Below are 20,972 nucleotides of genomic sequence, written 5' to 3' on the forward strand. Positions count from 1 at the left end.
AGCCTACTTGTCACTTCTACAATGTTAACTTCACCGAAGACTACCACACTAGAGTCACTTCTGCAACTTAACTCAAGGTACATCACTTTACAATTGATCACTTAACAATGGTTATTATTCTTCCAAAGCTTTGAAATGATTCAGTACAAGTCTGACTAGTGAAATGTACGACAATAGGTGTGAAATTGTTAGTAATTTCTTTTAAGAAACTGCTTGATCTATTGACACCTATTTGACGACTTTACGGTTGTTATTGTTCTTCCAAAGCCGTTTTGCATACTGAAAATGTAATTTTGCATACTAAATGTCCTCTGATGTAGATGTGTATGGATTGTTATTAGCTGCATTGATTAAGTATAAAATAAAATAAAAATAGCAATGCATGGTTCCTGAACAATTTTAGTATGATCCATACTTCCTAAATTCAGAGTGGTGCAGGTAAAATTTGTCTGGTGCAGGTAATTGTCAATGTTACCAGTGCAGGTATGCAGAAAAAAAGTATTTTGAGCCCTGTAATCCCTACATACCGACCCAATTTATTCCAGGACTGAAACAGGAAACACAACATTTTGTTTCCAGGCCTACTGAGGAGACTTAAATTTCTGCAAAATGGTTTACCTATTCATGACTCTTGATATGAATCTGCAATTTTCTGACTAAACCTTTCTGTTGGAGGAAAGCTTACAAGTTATAGTGTAGAGTATTGCGTCTTCTTGCTTTCTTATCTCTACTAATATGTATGAGGGACTTACATGGCTAACTTTTAAAGTTTAAGGTCGGTTTAAGTTTGTCAGCATTCTGTTCAGGACATTCAAGTGGTTCTGTAAAAGGCAATAGAAAGTTTTCACTCACTTTCCATATGAATGATGCAGATGCAGGTGATGACCACCATTTTGGTGTCCTTATTTGCATTTCAGTATATTGTAACTCAAGCTCCTCCGGTACTCCTTTCATGGAGTGGTAGGTATTTGGTAGTTGTTATAATAGTGGTTGGGAGATCTTTAACTGTATAAAAAGCTTGAGCTCTGATGCACTGAAATGCAAATTAGGGAAACATAGTGGCAGACAATATCCTGTGAGAATGTTTCATAGTTAACTAGGGTCAGGATGATCTGTTTTGAATGTACTTCATGTTAAAGATTTATGTTAGGAAAAAGCCAGCTGAGAGACAATTTGAAATTAAAACTTAATTCCTTTGGAGCACTTGTCAGAAAAGGAAAGTAGTGAAAGGTAAGTATCTATACTATAATGCTAGTGTCATCCGAAGGGTAACCTATATTTGTTGTTTTTAAAAGCAGGGTATTAGGGCTATCATGCCAATGAAGGACACTGTATTTTGAAACTATTACAATTTGAAACCACCGCCCGTCGACTTGATATCCTTAAATGCTTTTTTTTTAAACGACGGGTTTAGGTTACCCCACGGATAAAGGTGAACTAACATTAGATATCCTCAAGCTGAGACAGTTGTGAAGCCCTGTTACTGCCCATGAACAAGATGTCATGATGTAGATTCTGACGATTATCAGCCTAGAGGGTCCCCTTCATCCGTGTTCTCCTAAAAGTCGTCCTGACATTGATTTGTGACAGGCTGTCTTGTTCCATCACAGGTCGTTGGCTTTGATATTTGGATGTCCTTACATTAACCCAGCATCGCTGCTGGCCTGATTCCAGAAGTGCTTTCCCTCCGGCCACGTCTGGCTGCTCGTATGAAATAGTGCTCACACTTTTTTTCATTGCTAATGCTGAATGCTGTCAGAACCAGGTCTCTGTCCTTAGTACAGAATAGTGCTCACACTTTTTTTCATTGCTAATGCTGAATGCTGTCAGAACCAGGTCTCTGTCCTTAGTACAGAATAGTGCTCACTCTTTTATTCCTTTGCTAAATGCTGAATGGTATCACAACTAGGTATCTGTCCTTAGTACTGAATAGTGTTCACTTTTTTTCTCTGTTCAATGTTGAATGTTGTCACAACCAGGTATCTGTCCTTACTACTGAATAGTCTTTACTCTTTTCCTTTGCTAAATGTTGAATAGTGTCACAACCAGGTCTCAGTCCTTAGTATTGAATAGTGTTCACTCTTTTTCTTCCTTTGTATTTTCACTTGCTAAATACAGTCAAATCTGCCCAAGACGACCACTCGGGGGACCGTAAAAAACGGTCGATTTGGACAGGTGGTCGCTGAAAAGAGTATCGACTCAAAACATGCCCGATGCAAAGTATAAATGGCTTCCGTTGTGTTTAATGGCCAATAGCAAGCACACTACACGCACGCAAAGAAGCGAGGTCTTTAATGTCAAATACAACATGCACACTGTAAATTGTAAATTAAACCCCAAGCTTTTATACGATACAGTTTTTTAAAGCTCAATACTTGTACACTAACGTTTTAGACAGTAAGGGAACTTTGATGCTGTCAGTTACCATACAAGCCTTTCTGCGTCGCTGTGTTCTTGATCGCAGTATCTGAAATATCTATGTTGCACCTTTCGAATTCGATGCCCGGTACGTCCCGATAGCGTACTTACCAACGGGTGAATGTACAGTACAGTTGGACAAAAGCACTCACACAGATATTTCTTAAAAAGGTATGAGCTACACAGATCGTTCTTAAAAAAGTATGAGGCTATATACATTTCAGCATTCGTTCACTTTATAATGATATAGATTTTAAAAACTTCTGTAACAACTAATTTTGGATTTTCTTACAACGAAATTTCCTCCCATATTACAGTAGACTGCCCCATTGACCCACCCATTGACCGCCGCCATCTTTATTCTAAACATAACATAGTAATGGCAGTCAAAATCCGACGCAAACTGGCCGATTTCGGCACAAAATCGCGCTACTTATCATCAAAAATCGGTGAAGACCTCAATTTTGAAAATGTTGCGGTCGTTATGGGTCCCAATTTGGGCCGGTCGCGGTCGCGTTGGCCAGGTGGTCGTTGAGAAAAGGTCGCTTAATGCTTACGTCAATGGCCTGCACTTGGGTTTTTAAGGTGAAGGAGGGGTGTGCACGTCCTTCTCCACCCTCTCGTCCACTGGCACACTAGTCCTACAGGGGCAACTGTATGCAACGTGTAAGACGGCCCCAGCAGATGCAGGTTTGTTGTTTTGGAGTTTCCGTCTCCTATGAGGACTTCCGACCAAGGATGCAAGGGGTTCCTCTTACCCCTGACTCATGTGTCATGGCGGGTGCGTCATGCCCGAACATGCCCCTATGGCCTGTCACCACCACAAAGGCCTGTCACTGCCACTAGCCGCAGCTATGTACTCATTTATACCTGAGTTAGGTGAGGAAAGTCGTGTAAAGTGACTTTCCCAAGGGCACAAGATCGGTGACACGGCAAGCGGATTTGAACCCCGGACCTCTCGGGCCTGAGACCAACGCGCTCCCGATCGTGCCACGCGGTCCCACTTGAGTACTTGTACACCTTAAGAAAACATATCCCTATTACAAGTATTATAGTCATGTAAATACTTGGGGATTGGCATAGGGTTTATAGTACTGTTGACCAGTTGCCAGTCGACATTGTGTGTCTGTATACAGTATAGTTCTCTTTGACCTACTGTAAAATCAGGAAATATGTAACTCACAATAAAACACTATGCTCTGCAAACATACTTAGATTTACAGTACACGTGTACATAATAACCCCAGTAGAACGAATTACCCTGAATTATCAAAAGAATTAATCAATTTCAAGAGAAAAGTCCATACCCTCACAGCCTAACCCTACACCACGGTAACCATGGCTTCAATCTGTCACACAGAATCAGCACTTAAAGCACAATATTACAATTATTATATTACTATTGTTAATGACACATGATTATGAGAGTTGATTCATTAAGTACATGTAAATGTGTCATAATTGTCAGAGTATATTTGATACATTCATAAGGATTTTAGTAGAGAGCTACGGTATTTTCAAATTTAGGCTTTATAATCTGTCGATAATTTGACAGCCATTTCTAGAAATAAAGATACACTAGATTGTAGCCAACTATAGAACATTATAGAAGAAATTGTTTAAATACATCGTATCCATTACATAAGGAGCATGTAATTCAAAGTTGTCAAAATTGTTACAAATATGTATGTAATAGGACACTCTGACTTCCTATTTGAAAAGTCCGAAGGTATGGCATATGGATTGTTATCTATACGTTATATAATTTGACAGCCACTTCTAGAATGAAAGATACCCTAGATTGTAACCAACTATTAGTACATATTATAGAAGAAATTGTTAAATATCCATAAGTTGCATGTAAATCACAGTTGTCAAATTGTAATAGGGCACTCTGACTTCCCATTTAAAAGGCCTAGGTATTGCATATGGATTATTATCTATATGTTTTCCTGTAATAATCTTGCTCCCTAATGCCAATTGACATTTTCCTTTTAAAAGTTGAGCTGCTGAGAATTTTTGCCATGCTTTACACATGTCTCCTCTAGGCTCTGTTTTCTCTTAAACATCAAAGCAGACTATTCCCCTAAGGAAGTCCATACTTTATGTAAAAGCAGTTGCACGCTAGCAGGCTGAACCGATGTTCAAACCATTTGATAGCGAAGTGTGATAAAACATCAGATTTCATTGATTTTCTTCGGATCATTAGCTCTTGGCACTTACAAAGTGCCGTTGATAAACGATGTGGAGAACTGGCACTTTTCCATATTGCTCGGAGGCAGTTGTAACGTACTGTCTTTGGAAGCCCCTCAACAGTCTGAGCTTTTGAATTGAAGGGCAATGAGTACTTCTTTTATAGGCATTGTCTCAAAACAGAATTTGCTTGAGAAAGATGTATGTTTTGTGTTAGGCAGCACCAGTTTAACTTGGTTCTCAGAAAAGACACTAAGTCTTCACTTTCATCTTATCACAAGCCATGTACAATTCAGGACGTGAATCAATCCAAAATGCACATTTTCCGGTAACAGCTAAGATCTGTGTACCTAAATTTTAGATACAGGACAGGTATAGGTACACAGGTTTAGGTACAGGTCCGGACCTGAACCTGTACATAAACTACTTCTTCAAATAATGGTTTATGTTTAATGACAAAATAGCATGTTTGAACAGATATATTATAGACTAAGTGTTAAATTGTGCTAGACTATTGCGTAGGATCGATAATTCCTCACCACCAGCATCACCAGTAGGGATTATTTTATGGAAACTAACAAACTGACAACGCAAAAAGTGTAATCAATCTTTCCTGAATCATGAATGCTAAACACATGTGTATGCTTGCAAAATGTCTCTGAAAGTTCGGAATGTTCTTTTACCATTCAAAGGTACTGTTTTCCCTAATTTGAAGTGAACTCTTCTGTCAGTTCCATTGTGTAGTGCTAAGTGACAGGCAGTCCCTCTGTGCATGGTCACGTGTTGTGGATTATAGGTACAGTGCTGAGTACACAAGGGGTCCAGTATTTTGGACCTGTACCTAATTGATTGTACCATTGGTACAGTGTACCAACACAGCTCTAGTAACAGCTGTTGAAAAAAGTCCATGTCTACCTACTAGTTAAATATTCCTTTTCATAAAAAATTCAGTGTTTACATGTTGGTCTACTTGTATTTTTGTTTTGCCTGCCCACTCCATTATTTCCTTGTGAAGCAAGAATTTGAGTTGGTGTTGCCAAAAAGATTTTGTGTTGATACATGTAATACACATAATACTATAGATGGCGGGTGTAATGGACAGATATACAAATGTAGTATGATTATGTAAATCACCTAATAAAAAAACAATGAAACTTTCTAAGTTTTTACTCACACACAATATTAATATATAATGGTAACGTGCCAAATGGCATACTGTCATACTGTGTGCATTCTGTATTTCTATGAAAATATTGTCTTTCTAATCACCACAGTGTCCCTGAAAGAGACATAGCGATCGCAAAGTCTACAACTTACTCATATATCTAATTATATCCATATCTAATGCAGACAGGGTAATCTCGAGCATATGAATTAATCCTCTCCAGCTTTGTGATATACTTCCTTGCCAAAAGTCTGATGTTCTGAAGATAGAAGATTACAGTTGATTTGATCTTGTTTTTGTGCAACGACGACTACAAAAATGGTGAAAACTATAACGTGGCGGGAACATAGACCAAGCCTTATTTGGAGACATGGGCGTGAATAATTAGTTATCACTGCCCCGTCAGTCACAGACTTCTGGGCACAGACCTCAGGGCAGTCGGTCTGTACGGATTGGGGCATGACAGATGCCTGGTGACCCAAATCATGCTATGTTTCTAACGACCCAAATCATGGTATACTCGTAATGCGATCTTGTGGCCTGATAACCCAAATCATGCTATACTCGTAATGCGACCTTGTGGCTCTCACCGCCAAGGCCCGGGTTCGGTTCCCGGTGTGGGAACCAATGAAACAACCAGAGGGGCAAGTAGAACAGTACTATATTCTACCTGACCTCCAGGCGTGCTCCAAAGAGAGAGTAAGGTATGGGCAAAAAAGTCCGGAGCAAACGCCCGGAGGGACGTAAACGGCGGGATAACGAAACATACAAAAAATCAGGGGGGGGGGCGTTCTGGAACAGGAACTTTCCTTGCCCGGTTCCCCCCCGCCCCCTCCCGATGCCCCCAACCCCACGCATCTTGCCGCGCTCATCCGCTTGCTTCCCCTAAGCTACGGTGGGGCTCGTCCGCTCCGAATGACAAAATGCTCAGTTTCTCAGTGTAATAAGTACCCCTGTGTCAGGTGAGAATGTCCAGGTGTAATTGAGGTCACGTGGCGCGCTCCCAACCTGATTGCGCATGCGCAAACAGGCCGGAAGCGCTAACTTGACTCAATTAGAATAGTACTATATTCTACCTGACCTCCAGGCGTGCTCCAAAGAGAGAGTAAGGTATGGGCAAAAAAGTCCTCCGCTAACTCCCTACCAAGTACGTAATGCGGTCTACTAAGGCACACACCAGTATAGATAACCTCTAATACCCCATACCTCCATCCTTTCCGATTCTTCTATCCTTCCCCCAAACCTCAATTCTTTCTCAAACCTCAAACTTACCCCATACCTCTATCCTTTGCCAAACCTCTATCCTATCCCAAACCTATATCCAAACCCTTCTTTCAACTCAAGCCTCTACTAAAAAACTACCCTTTAAAAAATAGCTGAGTAAATTACGAATTTCGTCCCCAGGCTGACCCTATAATGGCAATCCTCAAACAAGACTCACTTCCACTCTTACTGTAACAAAAAAGGAAAGTTCCGAACTAAGAAATGACCGTCTCTCTCAATAGCCGACATTCCAAACATTGTTTTACACGGCAAACAGACCAGAAACATGCAACTTTAAAGATAAGGATTAACCCAGGGTCAGCCCTAGGACGAGCACCAGCCCCCGGTTGGTGGGCCTACCGAAGTAGAAGGGTAATAATAGGAAACCCCGGTGCCCGTCGTCGAGCTTCCCCCGAAAAGGGAACTAAAAAGCATTACTTACTAGGTCTAAAAACTTCTAAACAATGCTAACCGTGGAAAAACATACAGAAATTATCCGCCTCGTAAACTAGCAACAAACGGTAATTAAACGTATTCACAGTAAAATGCATTCCACACAACCGATAAAACGTCTACATCAGCAAAACATGGATATCGTACCCAAAAGAGATAAAACAATTAAAAACAACTGTGGGTATACACTCCCACAACAGGCAAAATGAATCAAGTGGATATCTTCCACACAATAGAAGAAAAATCACTAAATCCTACACACACACAAATGAAATTAACAAATGGAAATCCTCCACATTCCGTAGTTTACCCTCCACATAACCAATCATTTACGTGCCATAGGAAACCCACCAGAAAAACCTCCACATAAACCAGTTCAACTAGTACAAGCTTTCCCCACAGCTTTCCCTAAGACATCAGCTGCCAAGTTATAACAAAGCGTACAACTGTAAACCAAACCAAAAAGCCATTGTTTAAACCAATCATTCGCCACGTGGTCGTCAGAGGAATCAAATTATGCGCCACCTGCGCCATGTTGGATTACAGAGTACAGCTGCAAACCACACCAAAATGTATCTGCTAAAATTAACAATCCGCCACATGGTCGTCGGAGGATAAAAAACATAATACCCTCCAAAAACTAAAGATCACAGCTAGTGGTTACTCACCACATAAAACGAGAGAACATTACTAGCGGATTCCTTCCGGGGAAACGATAAACAATTTATTAGTGGATAGCCTCCACAAAACAATAAATCATTTACTTGTGGTTACCCACCACATAAAACAAGAGAACATACTAGCGGATTCCTTCCGGTGAAACGATAAACAATGTAGTAGTGGATAGCCTCCACAAAACAATAAATCATTTACTTGTGGTTACCCATCACATTAAACAAGAGAACATTACCAGCGGATTCCTTCCGGAATGGATAGCCTCCACAAAACAATAAAATATTTACTTGTGGTTACCCACCACATAAAACGAGAGAACATTACTGACGGATTCCTTCCGGGGAAACGATAAACAATTTATTCGTGGATAGCCTCCACAAAACAATAAATCAATTACTGACGGTTACCCTTCACATAAATCGAGAGAACATACTAGCAGATTCCTTCCGTGGAAACAAAAACAATTTACTAGTGGATAGCCTCCTCAAAACAATAAATCATTTTATTAGTACTATAGTGGTTACCCACCACATAAAACGTTAAACATTACTAGCAGATTCCTTCCGCTCAAACGAAAAAAGCAGCACTGTGGACATGCTCCACAAAAATGACAATAGGAACAAAGGAACCTAATCAAGTCTCACCTGTGAACCCCGAGAAGAATGCACCAACGGGCGGACCAAAACGTTCGACTAATTCCGTCGCCAGGCTGCCACGCTAAACTGCCCGTCCCGGGCTCTAAAATCGGGCTCTCCGACCCGACCAACTGTAGTCTGCAAACCCCAGGACGAGACGTAAGAGTAAACCATCCCCCAAACCTGACTACCAAACTGGGCTCTCAAAATTAGCATCTGTCGCGCTGGGAAGACCTGGTCTAAAAACAAAGTCGAGAGCACGTGAAAAAGACGAAACGTGGTAGCGAAGCTTCCCCTATGCTGCGGTGAGGTTCGTCCGCTCCGAATGACAAAATGCTCAGTTTCTCAGTGTAATAAGTACCCCTGTGTCAGGTGAGAATGTCCAAGCACGTCACCGGAACGTACTGCGCCTGCGCGAACCCTGGTGGTTTGGGGCTTGGTTTGGTCAACGTTGCATTGAAATCCCGCTTGTTGCACAGTATATGTTAGAGACATGGTTTCCTGCAAAACGTACACGGGATTTTACCCTTATATACACACGTACTTTCTTAAATGCGGCCCTTTAGTAAACCGGGGGTTTAGCAAGGTTTAGCATGTCTATACTTTTCGCGCAGGCGCAGTACGTTCCGGTGACGTGCTGAATGTCCAGGTGTAATTGAGGTCACGTGGCGCGCTCCCAACCTGATTGCGCATGCGCAAACAGGCCGGAAGCGCTAACTTGACTCAATTAGAATAGAAAGAAACAACATCCCGACTCCAGGGATTCGAACCCGCGCCGAACCCGGGCAGCCGGATCACAAATCACGACTGCTATCGCTGTCGCCACAAAAGCACTAGTGCCTTTGGGCAAGGACGATAGGCAGTACTTGAACACCACTGTTACACTATGTTCGTAACGCAACCTTATGGCCTGATGACCCAAATCATGCTATACTCGTAATGCGACCTTGTGGCCTGATGACCCAAATCATGCTATACTCGTAACGTGACCTTGTGGCCTGATGACCCAAATCTTGCTATGTTCGTAACGCGACCTTGTGGCCTGATGACCCAAATCATGCTATACTCGTAATGCGACCTTGTGGCCTGATGACCCAAATCATGCTATACTCGTAATGCGACCTTGTGGCCTGATGACCCAAATCATGCTATACTCGTAACGTGACCTCGTGGCCTGATGACCCAAATCATGCTATGTTCGTAATGCGACCTTATGGCCTGATGACCCAAATCATGCTGTACTCGTAATGCGACCTTGTGGCCTGATGACCCAAATCTTGCTATGTTCGTAACGCGACCTTGTCACCTGATGACCTGAATCATGCTATGTTCGTAATGCGACCTTGTCGTCTGATGACCCAAATCTTGCTATATTCGTAATGTGACCTTGTGGCCTAATGACCCAAATCATGCTAAGTTCGTAATGCGGCCTTGTGGCCTGATGACCCTAATCTTGCTATGTTCGTAATGTGACCTTGTCGGCCTGATGACCCAAATCATGCTACGTTCGTAACATGCGGCCTTGTGGCCTGATTTATAGTGGTGCGTACCTAAAACCCGGACGTGGAATTGGACCTAAAAATGTTAAGGTCCAAGTCCAAAAAAAAAAACCCTAAATGTCCGGAGCCAAGTCCGGACTTGCCATCTGTCACTTATAAATTCCCTTTTTACCTCCATGATATGTCATGGAATGGAGGTTACATTTTCTGTTATGTGTCTCTGTCTGTGTAGATGATTACTCAAGAACGGCTGGATGGATTGGTTTCATACTTGTTGTGTTGGTGGGCTGTGATGAAAGCTCGAATCGATGAGATCTTGGGAGCCGTATCTGTCGTTATAATCGATGTAATAATATCACAAATCACCCCTATATTTGAGATATATTGGTACAGGCATCGTGCTGTATGTGTTTGTTAATGGTCTTAGCTGCAAGCAGATAGTGAGGTGACAGCTGTTTGGGGAACCCCCAGTAGTTTTATTTATGTCTGCTTAGGACTGTTTGAAATATTTGTAACAGTTGGCATGCACAGTAGTTACCTCCATGAAATGTCATGGAGGTTATATTTTCTGTTATGTGTCTCTGTCTGTGTACAAGATTACTCAAGAACGGCTGGATGGATTGGTTTCATACTTGTTGTGTTGGTGGGCTGTGATGAAAGCTCGAATCGATGTGATTTTGAGCGCCGTATCTGTCGTTATAATCGATGTCATAATATCAGAAATCCCCCCTATATCTGCGATATATTGGAACAGGCATCGTCCTTTAAGTGTTTGTTAATGGGCTTAGCTCCAAGCAGATAGTGAGGTGATTTGTATGACAGCTGTTTGGGGAACCCCGAGTTTTTTTAATATGATAATTAGTTTTATTTATGTCTGCTTAGGATATCATGGAGATGTGAAGCGTAAGTATAATTGTAAGAAGTTGAGGTACATTTAACGGTAATGCTTAACAGGTATGGATGTCTCACATACTGTACTGCTGATTTGAGTGACATGGTGATTAAAATGCCATTAGGTCCTCTCATCTTAGATGGGTTGGGTGTCAGAAGTTTTATGGGCGATACAGATGTTCTGATTTCGTTACGATAAGGGACAGTTGTTAGTTGTCTCTTTCGTAGCCAATGGTACTTGTTTTTTAGCAGACGGGGTTGGCGCCAAGTATTCATCTTACAGTTGATGTAGGGCTATCAGAGGAAAGTGTGCATCTCATTTTTGTACCGTGTGAACAGCTGATGTTATGACATATTGGTGGAAAATCAAATCACCATCTGACTAAAGTTGGCCACATCCTTTCTTCTTTCTGAGTTTCCCAACTTCCTCCCACCACACCGCTCTGAGGCACATAGTCGAACCTCAATAATGCTGACAACCTTAGACAGTTTAAATGCCAAACATCAAGCTTAAGGAACACCACGCTACCATATGCCGTCGACCTCTTAAACGCACATTACACAATTAAGTGTCACATTTTAATAATTACTAATCACTAACCACTACTTTCCCATAACATTTATAACCATTACTCTCAAATACAACCGACTATAAACATACATACCATCCACAAAAAAGCAATAAATATTTCATGGAGGTATGAGGTCCCCGAACTCTAGTTTTGTTCTAAACCATCTAAAACCTTCCATACACAGTAAAATTTGCACTAGAAAAAGACAAAAAACAGTTCATGTTTTCACTGGCTATCATTTTCATGTATTTTTCACATTGCATTTCAATTCATGCTAACATGCAATTTTATATGCACCCCCCTCCCACTAAAAAAATGCACATAATATGCGATAATGGGTTCAGGTTCGGTCTTTAAGTCCGGACCTGAACCTGAACTGCTGGACCTGAACCTGAGTTTAGGTACGCACCACTAGGACACTTGGCCTGATGATCCAAATCATGCTATGTTCGTAATGTGACCTTGTCGCCTGATGACCCAAATCTTGCTATGTTCGTAATGCGACCTTGTGACCTGATGACCCAAATCATGCTTTCTATGTTCGTAATGTGACCTTGTGACCTGATGACCCAAATCTTGCTATGTTCGTAATGCGACCTTGTGGCCTGATGACCCAAATCATGCTTTCTATGTTCGTAATGTGACCTTGTGACCTGATGACCCAAATCTTGCTATGTTCGTAATGTGACCTTGTGGCCTGATGACCCAAATCATGCTTTCTATGTTCGTAATGTGACCTTGTGACCTGATGACCCAAATCTTGCTATGTTCGTAATGCAACCTTGTCACCTGAAGACCCAAATCACGCTTTCTTTGTTCGTTTTGGGCAGCATCGCGTCAATGGGAATCTCGATTTATCGACAAAACGAAGTAAATCTGATTAAGTTTTGCCCATACATTTGCCCACATGTACACCTGCGTCGTTGTGTGTTTAGGCCGGATTCACACGTGCGCATATATTCAAGTCCGTTTGATGTCCTTATGGAAGTTTTAGCCTCTACTGGACTCCACAAGTTGCTGAAAAAATATGAAATTGGAAAAATATAGACACATGACATGCCAGAGGAGTTATCTGTCCAATGAGTGTGGTTTGCAACCAGAGTATGTCACTGGCATGCTGTTATCTGGCTATATTTGACCAATTTCTATTATTTTTTCCGGTGACCTGACTCAGGAGCCTGGTAGAGGCTAAAACCTCTGTACGGACCTCATACGGATTTGAATATATGGTACGCACATGTGAACCCACCTTGACGTCACTGACAACGACGTTTGATGACATTGTTCTAAAGAACGTCAAAAGCGACGTACATTTCAATATTGTGTTTTAGAGTTATTGCGTCATAATATACCTTCTTTTAGTTCTTTTACAGATACAGATAAATGGCTCGTTGGTGTGACTTGTTTGTGTTTTTAATAGAAGTAGCTGTGATCGCAGGTTAGTGATTTGTGTGTATGTGTTGGGTCATTGTTTGAGTGGTAAGCGTCGGGCTGGTATATCTCTTTTTTTGGAGATGTGGGTTGTCATGAAAATGGCCGGGGTTATAGCTTGTGCCGTAGGTCTACTTGGAGCTGGTGTACTTGGTGACGGCCTTGGTGCCCTCACTGACAGCGTGCTTGGCCAGCTCGCCCGGTACCAGGAGCCGCACGGCGGTCTGGATCTCGCGGCTGCTGATGGTGGAGCGCTTGTTGTAGTGAGCCAGACGAGAAGCCGCCGAGGCGATGCGCTCAAAAATGTCATTGACGAAGAAGTTTATGATACCCATGGTCTTGCTGGAGACACCGGTGTCGGGGTGCACCTGCTTCAGCACCTTGTATATAGGAACTTTGTGTGTCCAACAGGAGAGTGGCAAGAATACTGATAACTTGAATGCTATAGAATGGCTGTTGACTACAACAGGACATTTACAGTGTATGCGTGTGTCTTGCCAATAGTATAGTATTATCTTGTTCTAGCTAAACAGCGGTATGAAACAAGACACTTATTCACTTAATCATGTTTTGTATCAATAAACAATATCACCAACGTTGGTCTGACAAGCGGCATTGGCGTTCAGCAAACAAACTACCTCGTACCTCCCTTCCCAACATGCAAACACAGTAAAACACCATACTCTGCTCAGCTTCATCAAACTACCTAGTACCTACCTTCCCAACATGCAAACATATTGAAACACCATACTCTGTTCAGGTGCATCAAATCGCACCTCCCTTCCCAACATGCAAACACAGTAAAGCACATACAATACTCTGTTCAGCCCACTGCTTCAGGCATGGTATAGAATTTAATGGCTACAATCATTGAATTACATGTACTTCCAATGTATATACAATGACTACTGCAACAACAGTTGATAGATATTTAGATATTCAATTAAATACGAAAAAAAAAAACTGAACAAATTGCTGGCTACGCAAACTCCCCCACAAAACTTGAAAGACAAAGGCCCTCCAAATTTGCGTACGTACAATGTTCCAGAGTCCGATGTAAAAATATATAACGGGAGGTGCCCCAACACGGTACGCTTTTTCTTGCGCTCAAACTCATGGCGCTCCATCGCTAGTTGCTTGAGAGTGGTCAAATTTTGATGACTGAATTTTTTACACATAGATTTGAACAACATACTTGAATAAGAAATGTATTCATGTGGTTCATGAACCTTTCGCGCTGCGTGTTACAAGCGGCAAACACTGTGAAACAATTTCGTGTATGTAACCTTCCAATTTTGTGCTACGCTGGACAGTGTGCCTAACTCGGTACGCTTTTTTTACATTTTGCTCTCTTCAGAAGTAAGTGGTAGATTTAAGTACACAGAAAAAATTAATAGTATGATATTTTAGCTTTCTTTTGACAGTAAAATCGTGACTGTATGTACTTCTTGTCTCACATGAGGAAGGCTTTACCTAGAACAATCCAGCTGATGTGTTTACGGGCAATGGGCTGAATGCACTGATTGTGAATGCCCGACTAAAAAAAAACCATTACGATAAAACGACACCGCCAACATTAACAAAACTCTGTCTGATTATATGAAAATATCATCTACATCTCTCTATCAAGTCTTATTTTCATAGACAGCACGAATCATATGTTACAGTCAAATAGATCTTAGGAGCGTTCTCTAGTCTGCCACCTGCACGGCCACACTCCCTTGGGAGTACAATGGTGGCAATGTTTATGTCGCTTCCTTTTGCTTGCTTTTCTACTCAACAAACATTTGAAGACCCATATTCATAGTGTTTTATGGAGCTTTATTTATGTGTATCATGGCGTTGTGTGACTGCTTGAAAGAGTTCGTACAGTTAGCGACACGAGCCGCCAATACGCAGAGGCCGGTGACCGCAGTGATTCAGCACTGTCAACATTACTGTTAGAATTCTGTTTTTTTCTTAAACATGAAGTAAATATGTTAAAGTATACTTTGAATGCAAATTAAAGCTGTGTGCATGGACTTGGTTTATTTACCTACAGCATAGTCAGTGGTAACAAACACGGTGTACTTATTGATAATAACATCAGCAAAAAATCCGTGCCGTCTTAGGACGGGAACCGTCTTAGGGCGGCCCCCGTTATATCTCTTTAGTTTGAGATTTCTTGTTAAAATTCAACAATGATCAGCTTTAGAATTTCTTCTGTTGTATACTCGCGCCTTGAAGTAAGGCCTCCAATGAAGATCCAACCCTTAGTCCTGCTATCTGTACTTATTAATCAACAGCCACATGTGTACAACTCAAACACACAATGTCTTAATGCAGAAAGGGAAGTTCAAGTCAAACACTAGAAATTAGCATTTTGCAGGCACAGAGCAGGATTTGGAAATGTAAAAACAACAACATCATTTTGGGATGTCAATACTAGTAGTCATTTGGGCAAGGAAACGCATCATTATATTTTTTAGATGGGTAGATTGAGGAATTACATATGTAACAGGCTATGGATAAGAATGATCAAACGAATTGTATAGTGAAAAATGATGATATAGTTGACAAAATGCAGACAAGATACAGAACAATTGTCCAGTCGATATGTACACAGTGCAACAGTTGGGTAACATTATTGAAAGACATACAGTATCAATCAAGAGATATATGTACAGTAATTCAATGCCAAAAATTACACAATGTTCAGCAAGTATCTGAACAACATACTAGTGTCATGTTTGTTTCTTCGCTTCCAAGGATAATGATAATTTTGGACGAAATTGACAGCTGACAAAGTTTGAAGATGTGGGTGCCAGGGTGGGCCTAAGCAGTCACATTTTATAACTAGAGTTCGGCGACCTCATACCTCCATGAAAATTTAGAGCTTTCCTAAATTTAATGAAATTGGCTAACACATAGACATAATTTATGCATGGTGTTGTTCATCATTGACTAACGTACACATGTCACAATCATAAAATTCCCATTATCAATTATAAAGCGGTTTTGCAATTTTTACATAAATTATGCAAATAAGCTCCCCATTACCATATTTGGTATCTGCTTATACTCCACCTATCATAATTAACATGTGTTACATTTATTGAAGTCCAGTTATTGAAAACAATGGAATTATACAATTTCCTCATTAATTATGCAAATTAAGTCCTCCTTTGCATAACATGTATATCATTATGAACATAGGTACCCGCATGCCTAATATGATGCCAATCTGTCAAACCTTTCTGCAGTTATCCGCTTTGGAGTGTCTTGACAAAAACGCCCCTGCAGTTCCAAAATTAAATGTTAGAGGGCTGAAACTTGCTCCACTTGGTCATGGCACTAAAAGCTATCTACCACCTACATGTCAAGACCATAGCATGTCTTGAACAAGAGATACATTGAAAAAACTGCTATGACAGAATATTCTCATTAATTATGCAAATGTAATTTTGCATAATTAGTATCTTATCTTGTACAACATTGTCTAAGGTACCTACATACCAAAAATCATGAAAATTCGTTGTTCCCTTCTTGAGTTATCGTCTTCAGAAGTTTTTGACAAAAAATGCCCCTGCTATCCCAAAATTAGACGCTAGGGGGACCAAACTTATGTCATTTCTTCCTGAGCACAAGAGCTATCTAATACTCAAAAATCGTGGCCATAGCTTGTTCAGAACACCGAGATAGCAAAACCGGAAGTTGCGCTGCAGTACCAAGGGGAGCCGCTAGGGGGCCCAAAATCTAATCATTTCCAGCTTTCATTACACACTACCAACACACCAAATATGAAACCAATCCACCCAGCCATTCTTGAGTTATTTTGTTTACACACACACACACACACACACACACAAACGCGGGGTAAAATATAACCTCCATGACATTTCATGGAGGTAAAAATCCCATTTCTTTGAAATTCCATGGATTGACAAATGGAAAGCTATAAAGTTTCCTGTTTACATTAGAGTTCCACATTCGAATACCTTCAGTACATGAGTTTAACCCTTGTGAAATGTAACAGATTCAAGGACTGCTAAACTGACCATGCCAAATGTCTGTCAGCCTTCTAGTGTAGTGGTTTGGCATCTAAGTTTATGATCTAGCGTGAGTTCGAATCCCGTAGATCAGAATATTGCTTCTTTCTGTTCCTACCTTCTTACACATACAACTGATAACTATGTGTGTTCTCCTTAATTATGCAAAAAAGTTTGTCATTTGCATAAACTAGTTAGTTGATCATCTTCTCAACCCAAACTGAAGTAGACTGTTGTCTCAAGAAAAAGGCCATACCCCCATTGCTATCACTTGCGCAAATGAGGTCTCATTCCCATTGTTCACGAATTGAAGGGACATCAATATGCCCAAGGTATATTGTGTACTTCACAACATACAATGCTTCCCTCTTCGTTTTGTAACACACTTTGTTGTGTTAGGCAGTCCCTGTGAAACTGGCCCCTTGTTAGCAATGTCCCCCATGTAATGCGAGACCAATGCCGTCATAGGGAAACAGCCGGTATGCCTGGAGAGAGAGCAAGCTCTGTCGCTTACTTCTGCACCTACAATGCTTCGCTCTCCTTTTGTCTTGTGTAAGGCAGTCCCTGTGAAACTGGCCCCTTGTTAGCAATGTCCCCCATGTAAGGCGAGACCAATGCCGTCATAGGGAAACAGCCGGTATGCCTGGAGAGAGAGTAAGCTCTGTTGCTTACTTCTGCACCTACAATGCTTCGCTCTCCTTTTGTCTTGTGTAAGGCAGTCCCTGTGAAACTGGCCCCTTGTTAGCAATGTCCCCCATGTAAGGCGAGACCAATGCCGTCATAGGGAAACAGCCGGTATGCCTGGAGAGAGAGTAAGCTCTGTCGCTTACTTCTGCACCTACAATGCTTCGCTCTCCTTTTGTCTTGTGTAAGGCAGTCCCTGTGAAACTGGCCCCTTGTTAGCAATGTCCCCCATGTAAGGCGAGACCAATGCCGTCATAGGGAAACAGCCGGTATGCCTGGAGAGAGAGTAAGCTCTGTTGTTAACTTTGCACCTACAATGCTTTGCTCTCCTTTTGTCTTGTGTAAGGCAGTCCCTGTATACAATGGCATACAGATTATTCAAATCAGGACTTAATAGGCATTACAAATGAGGAAAATCCGCAATTCATGATTTGTCGAGGTGAAACATAACCATGATTAATTATGCAAAATGCTGCCCTCCTGTGCTAATTTGCATTATCAATGTGAAAGTGTTATAATTATATAGTGGTAAGTAGTGGGGATTACATACATCTGACATGTGTAAGTTACTTAATTTGTACACCACAATGCGTAGGGTATGCAAATGTGCAACTCATTTGCATATTTGATCATCATCATCATATTTTGTTGCTCCAACTCCATATGCAGCAGCGGGCTGCCTCATTGGCCTCTCTTAGGTCACTGTCTGAGCAGGTGGGGTCAGGTGTGCAGTTTTACAAGTGATGTATGGTTACCAGCACCTCTCCACATGGGCAGGCTGCACTTGCAATTGTGGATTTGCCCCATTTCACTAGGTTGTCTCTAGTATTTGCCACCATTGATCTGGCTCTGTTTAGTGTTACCTACTCCCTCCTTGCCAAGTCTACTCCAGGGGGAAGTGCCTCAATGGGGGATGGGAGTGCATGGTATATGTTTGTGTCACTCTCTTTCCACCTTGCCATCTTGAAGGTGTTTGGTGGAACTTCTCCAAGGCTTTGAACCATAATGAAACTTCGGAGTGATCTCAGCCCTCGGGGAACCTCCTGATGCCCATGTAAGGGGTGTCTGGGATTGTGCATTGCTTGTCCCACTCCACACTCACCTGTGCTTCTTGGCGAATGCTAGGGGGAAGATGCCTGAGAGCTTGTACACGTCCCCAAGGTAACAGAAACTGGCTTCCGCGTCCAGAACGTCCACTGTGTACCTATGGTCACTTGCTTTTTTCTAAGTTCAGACGAAAATCAACGCATGCACTGAAGTCATTCATAAAGCTACTTGCTGTAGCCAAAGTCTAGATCTACTAATAATTAGCATATTTAATCACAAAAACATCATATTCATAATTGAGCAATTCTTTTCAATTAACGTATTGTTGAAAACCTTAACTACTACTTTCAGCTATAACTTGAAATATGGGGCATTAAATATACAAAAAACTCTGTGCTCATTTCAAAAACAAGGCTTACCCGTGTAATAAAATGCAACAGATATTCACATTTCAGAAGACCATACATAATGCTTTTTACAGCCTTCACAATTATTTAAGTTTGATGATCTCATACCTTTATCAAATAATGCTTTGACGCCAAATTGTTTCTCATATTGAACTCAAGTAAGGTATTTTCTACCGAAAGAATTTTTACCAGTGATCGTTGTACTGTACTCACTCACTCACTCACTCATCCTCTTGCACATGGTGCGTAGAGCCGACTGCATGCACTAGAGTTCTCCACCGCCCTCTGCTCAATGCTGCTAGCTGCGCCTGCTGGGGTGTGATGTTGATGCTGCGGAGGTCTCTGGTCACAATGTCCATCCAGCGGGTGCAAGGCGCCCCCCGTGGTCGCCGCCATCCTGCCTGCTTGGGATCGAAGTCTAGTAGGGCTCTCGTAGGGTGTTCAGGAGGGAGGCGGTGGACGTGGCCATACCAACGGACCCGTCTCATGGCTGCCAGGCTAGAGGCAGGAGGTTGTCCGGTCTGCTCCCGGAGGTCAATGTTGCGCACATGCTCATGATGTTTCTGACCTAGGGCGAAGAGTTGCTGTTACAGGTCCAATCATGTAACCCGTAACCTTTAAGTGGCCTTCAGGCCTTGTTATGTGGTGACCATTGAGTAAAAAAAAAAAATGCTCGCGCCAACGGGCGCCTGTGATTCTCTGTACTGTAGGAGAACTTTAATCTGACTACATCAAAGTTTATATACTACCAGTATACATTACATTGTAAGAAACTATTTGAGGAAATCAAGATAAGACTTTCTTTCATATTGCTGATCTTCCAGTTAGGCATTGTCTAATTCCAAGAACCACCGAATGATATTTGTGTGGCCTTAACAGTCAAATGGTTGAGTTTCCATGGACAACACTTATTGTAAAATAATTGGTTTGTCTCCCTCAAACACCCGAGTGGGGTCCGTTTGGACCCCAGGCGTACATTTTGAAGTGCCATTTGAACATTTTTGATCTGAAGAAAAAATCGTTCCGTGACTTTGTTAGTCAATATGTCTTATACCTTCTCCAAAGTTTTCGCAAAGATTGGTAAAATTATGTGGAAATTATAAAGAAAGTTTGTGTTCAGTCCCTCTGGGGTCCAAACGGACCCCAGCAAAAATGTGCAGTTTTTAAAACAAACTTTGGAGGCTAACTCCTTAACCACTTATAGTATGACTACTAAACTTTCAGACGATAATAACAATGTAACCCTTAATCCTCACAAAAATTTCTGTGTCATCAACATGTAATGTTACAACATTATGATGTCATTTACATAATCAGGGCGGCCATCTTGGATTTTGACCAATGACGTCATGAAATTAGCATAAATTAAAAATTTTAAGTCATGAAATTACATTGAATTTCATAGAATTTAATTGTTGTCAGAAAACAGGTGTAGTTTACCAAGAAAACCTTGTTTAAATTGAAATTGTCAAATTTTGGCAAAAATATGCCTGTTAGAATATGGTTGCCATGGCAACCCCCAAAAATGATAAACTTACTTAATTGACCAAAAACTTTTGCAAACAAAATTTTTTGATTAATTACCAAGTTTCGAGCTTTAGCTCTAGCCGT

General features: G+C 41.3%; 1 protein-coding gene across 1 annotated transcript; it reads right to left on the reverse strand.

Annotated features, from left to right (window-relative positions):
• Window positions 1–13,326: 13,326 nt before the first annotated feature.
• LOC118404878 (late histone H2B.L4-like) lies at window positions 13,327–19,757 on the reverse strand. The gene is made up of 4 exons (XM_035804259.1): window positions 19,599–19,757; window positions 19,010–19,131; window positions 18,223–18,260; window positions 13,327–13,589 (listed from the first exon to the last, which is right to left on the reverse strand). Exons 1-4 carry the CDS (start codon window positions 19,755–19,757, stop codon window positions 13,327–13,329), a joined length of 582 nt encoding a protein of 193 aa, XP_035660152.1.
• Between the last annotated feature and the right edge of the window lie 1,215 nt (window positions 19,758–20,972).

Source organism: Branchiostoma floridae, chromosome 17 (assembly GCF_000003815.2).
Source record: "Branchiostoma floridae strain S238N-H82 chromosome 17, Bfl_VNyyK, whole genome shotgun sequence".
NCBI classification, from domain to species: Eukaryota; Metazoa; Chordata; class Leptocardii; order Amphioxiformes; family Branchiostomatidae; genus Branchiostoma; species Branchiostoma floridae.

What these genes read in the sequence shown, in the direction of transcription:
- LOC118404878 (XM_035804259.1), bottom strand. Translation starts at nt 19,757, where the DNA reads ATGGCGGCGACCACGGGGGGCGCCTTGCACCCGCTGGATGGACATTGT. An exon ending in GCATTCGCCAAGAAGCACAG is followed by an intron (nt 18,261 to 19,009) that starts GTGAGTGTGGAG and finishes CATTGTATACAG; the next exon opens with GGACTGCCTTACACAAGACA. An exon ending in CAAAAGGAGAGCAAAGCATT is followed by an intron (nt 13,590 to 18,222) that starts GTAGGTGCAAAG and finishes GGACACACAAAG; the next exon opens with TTCCTATATACAAGGTGCTG.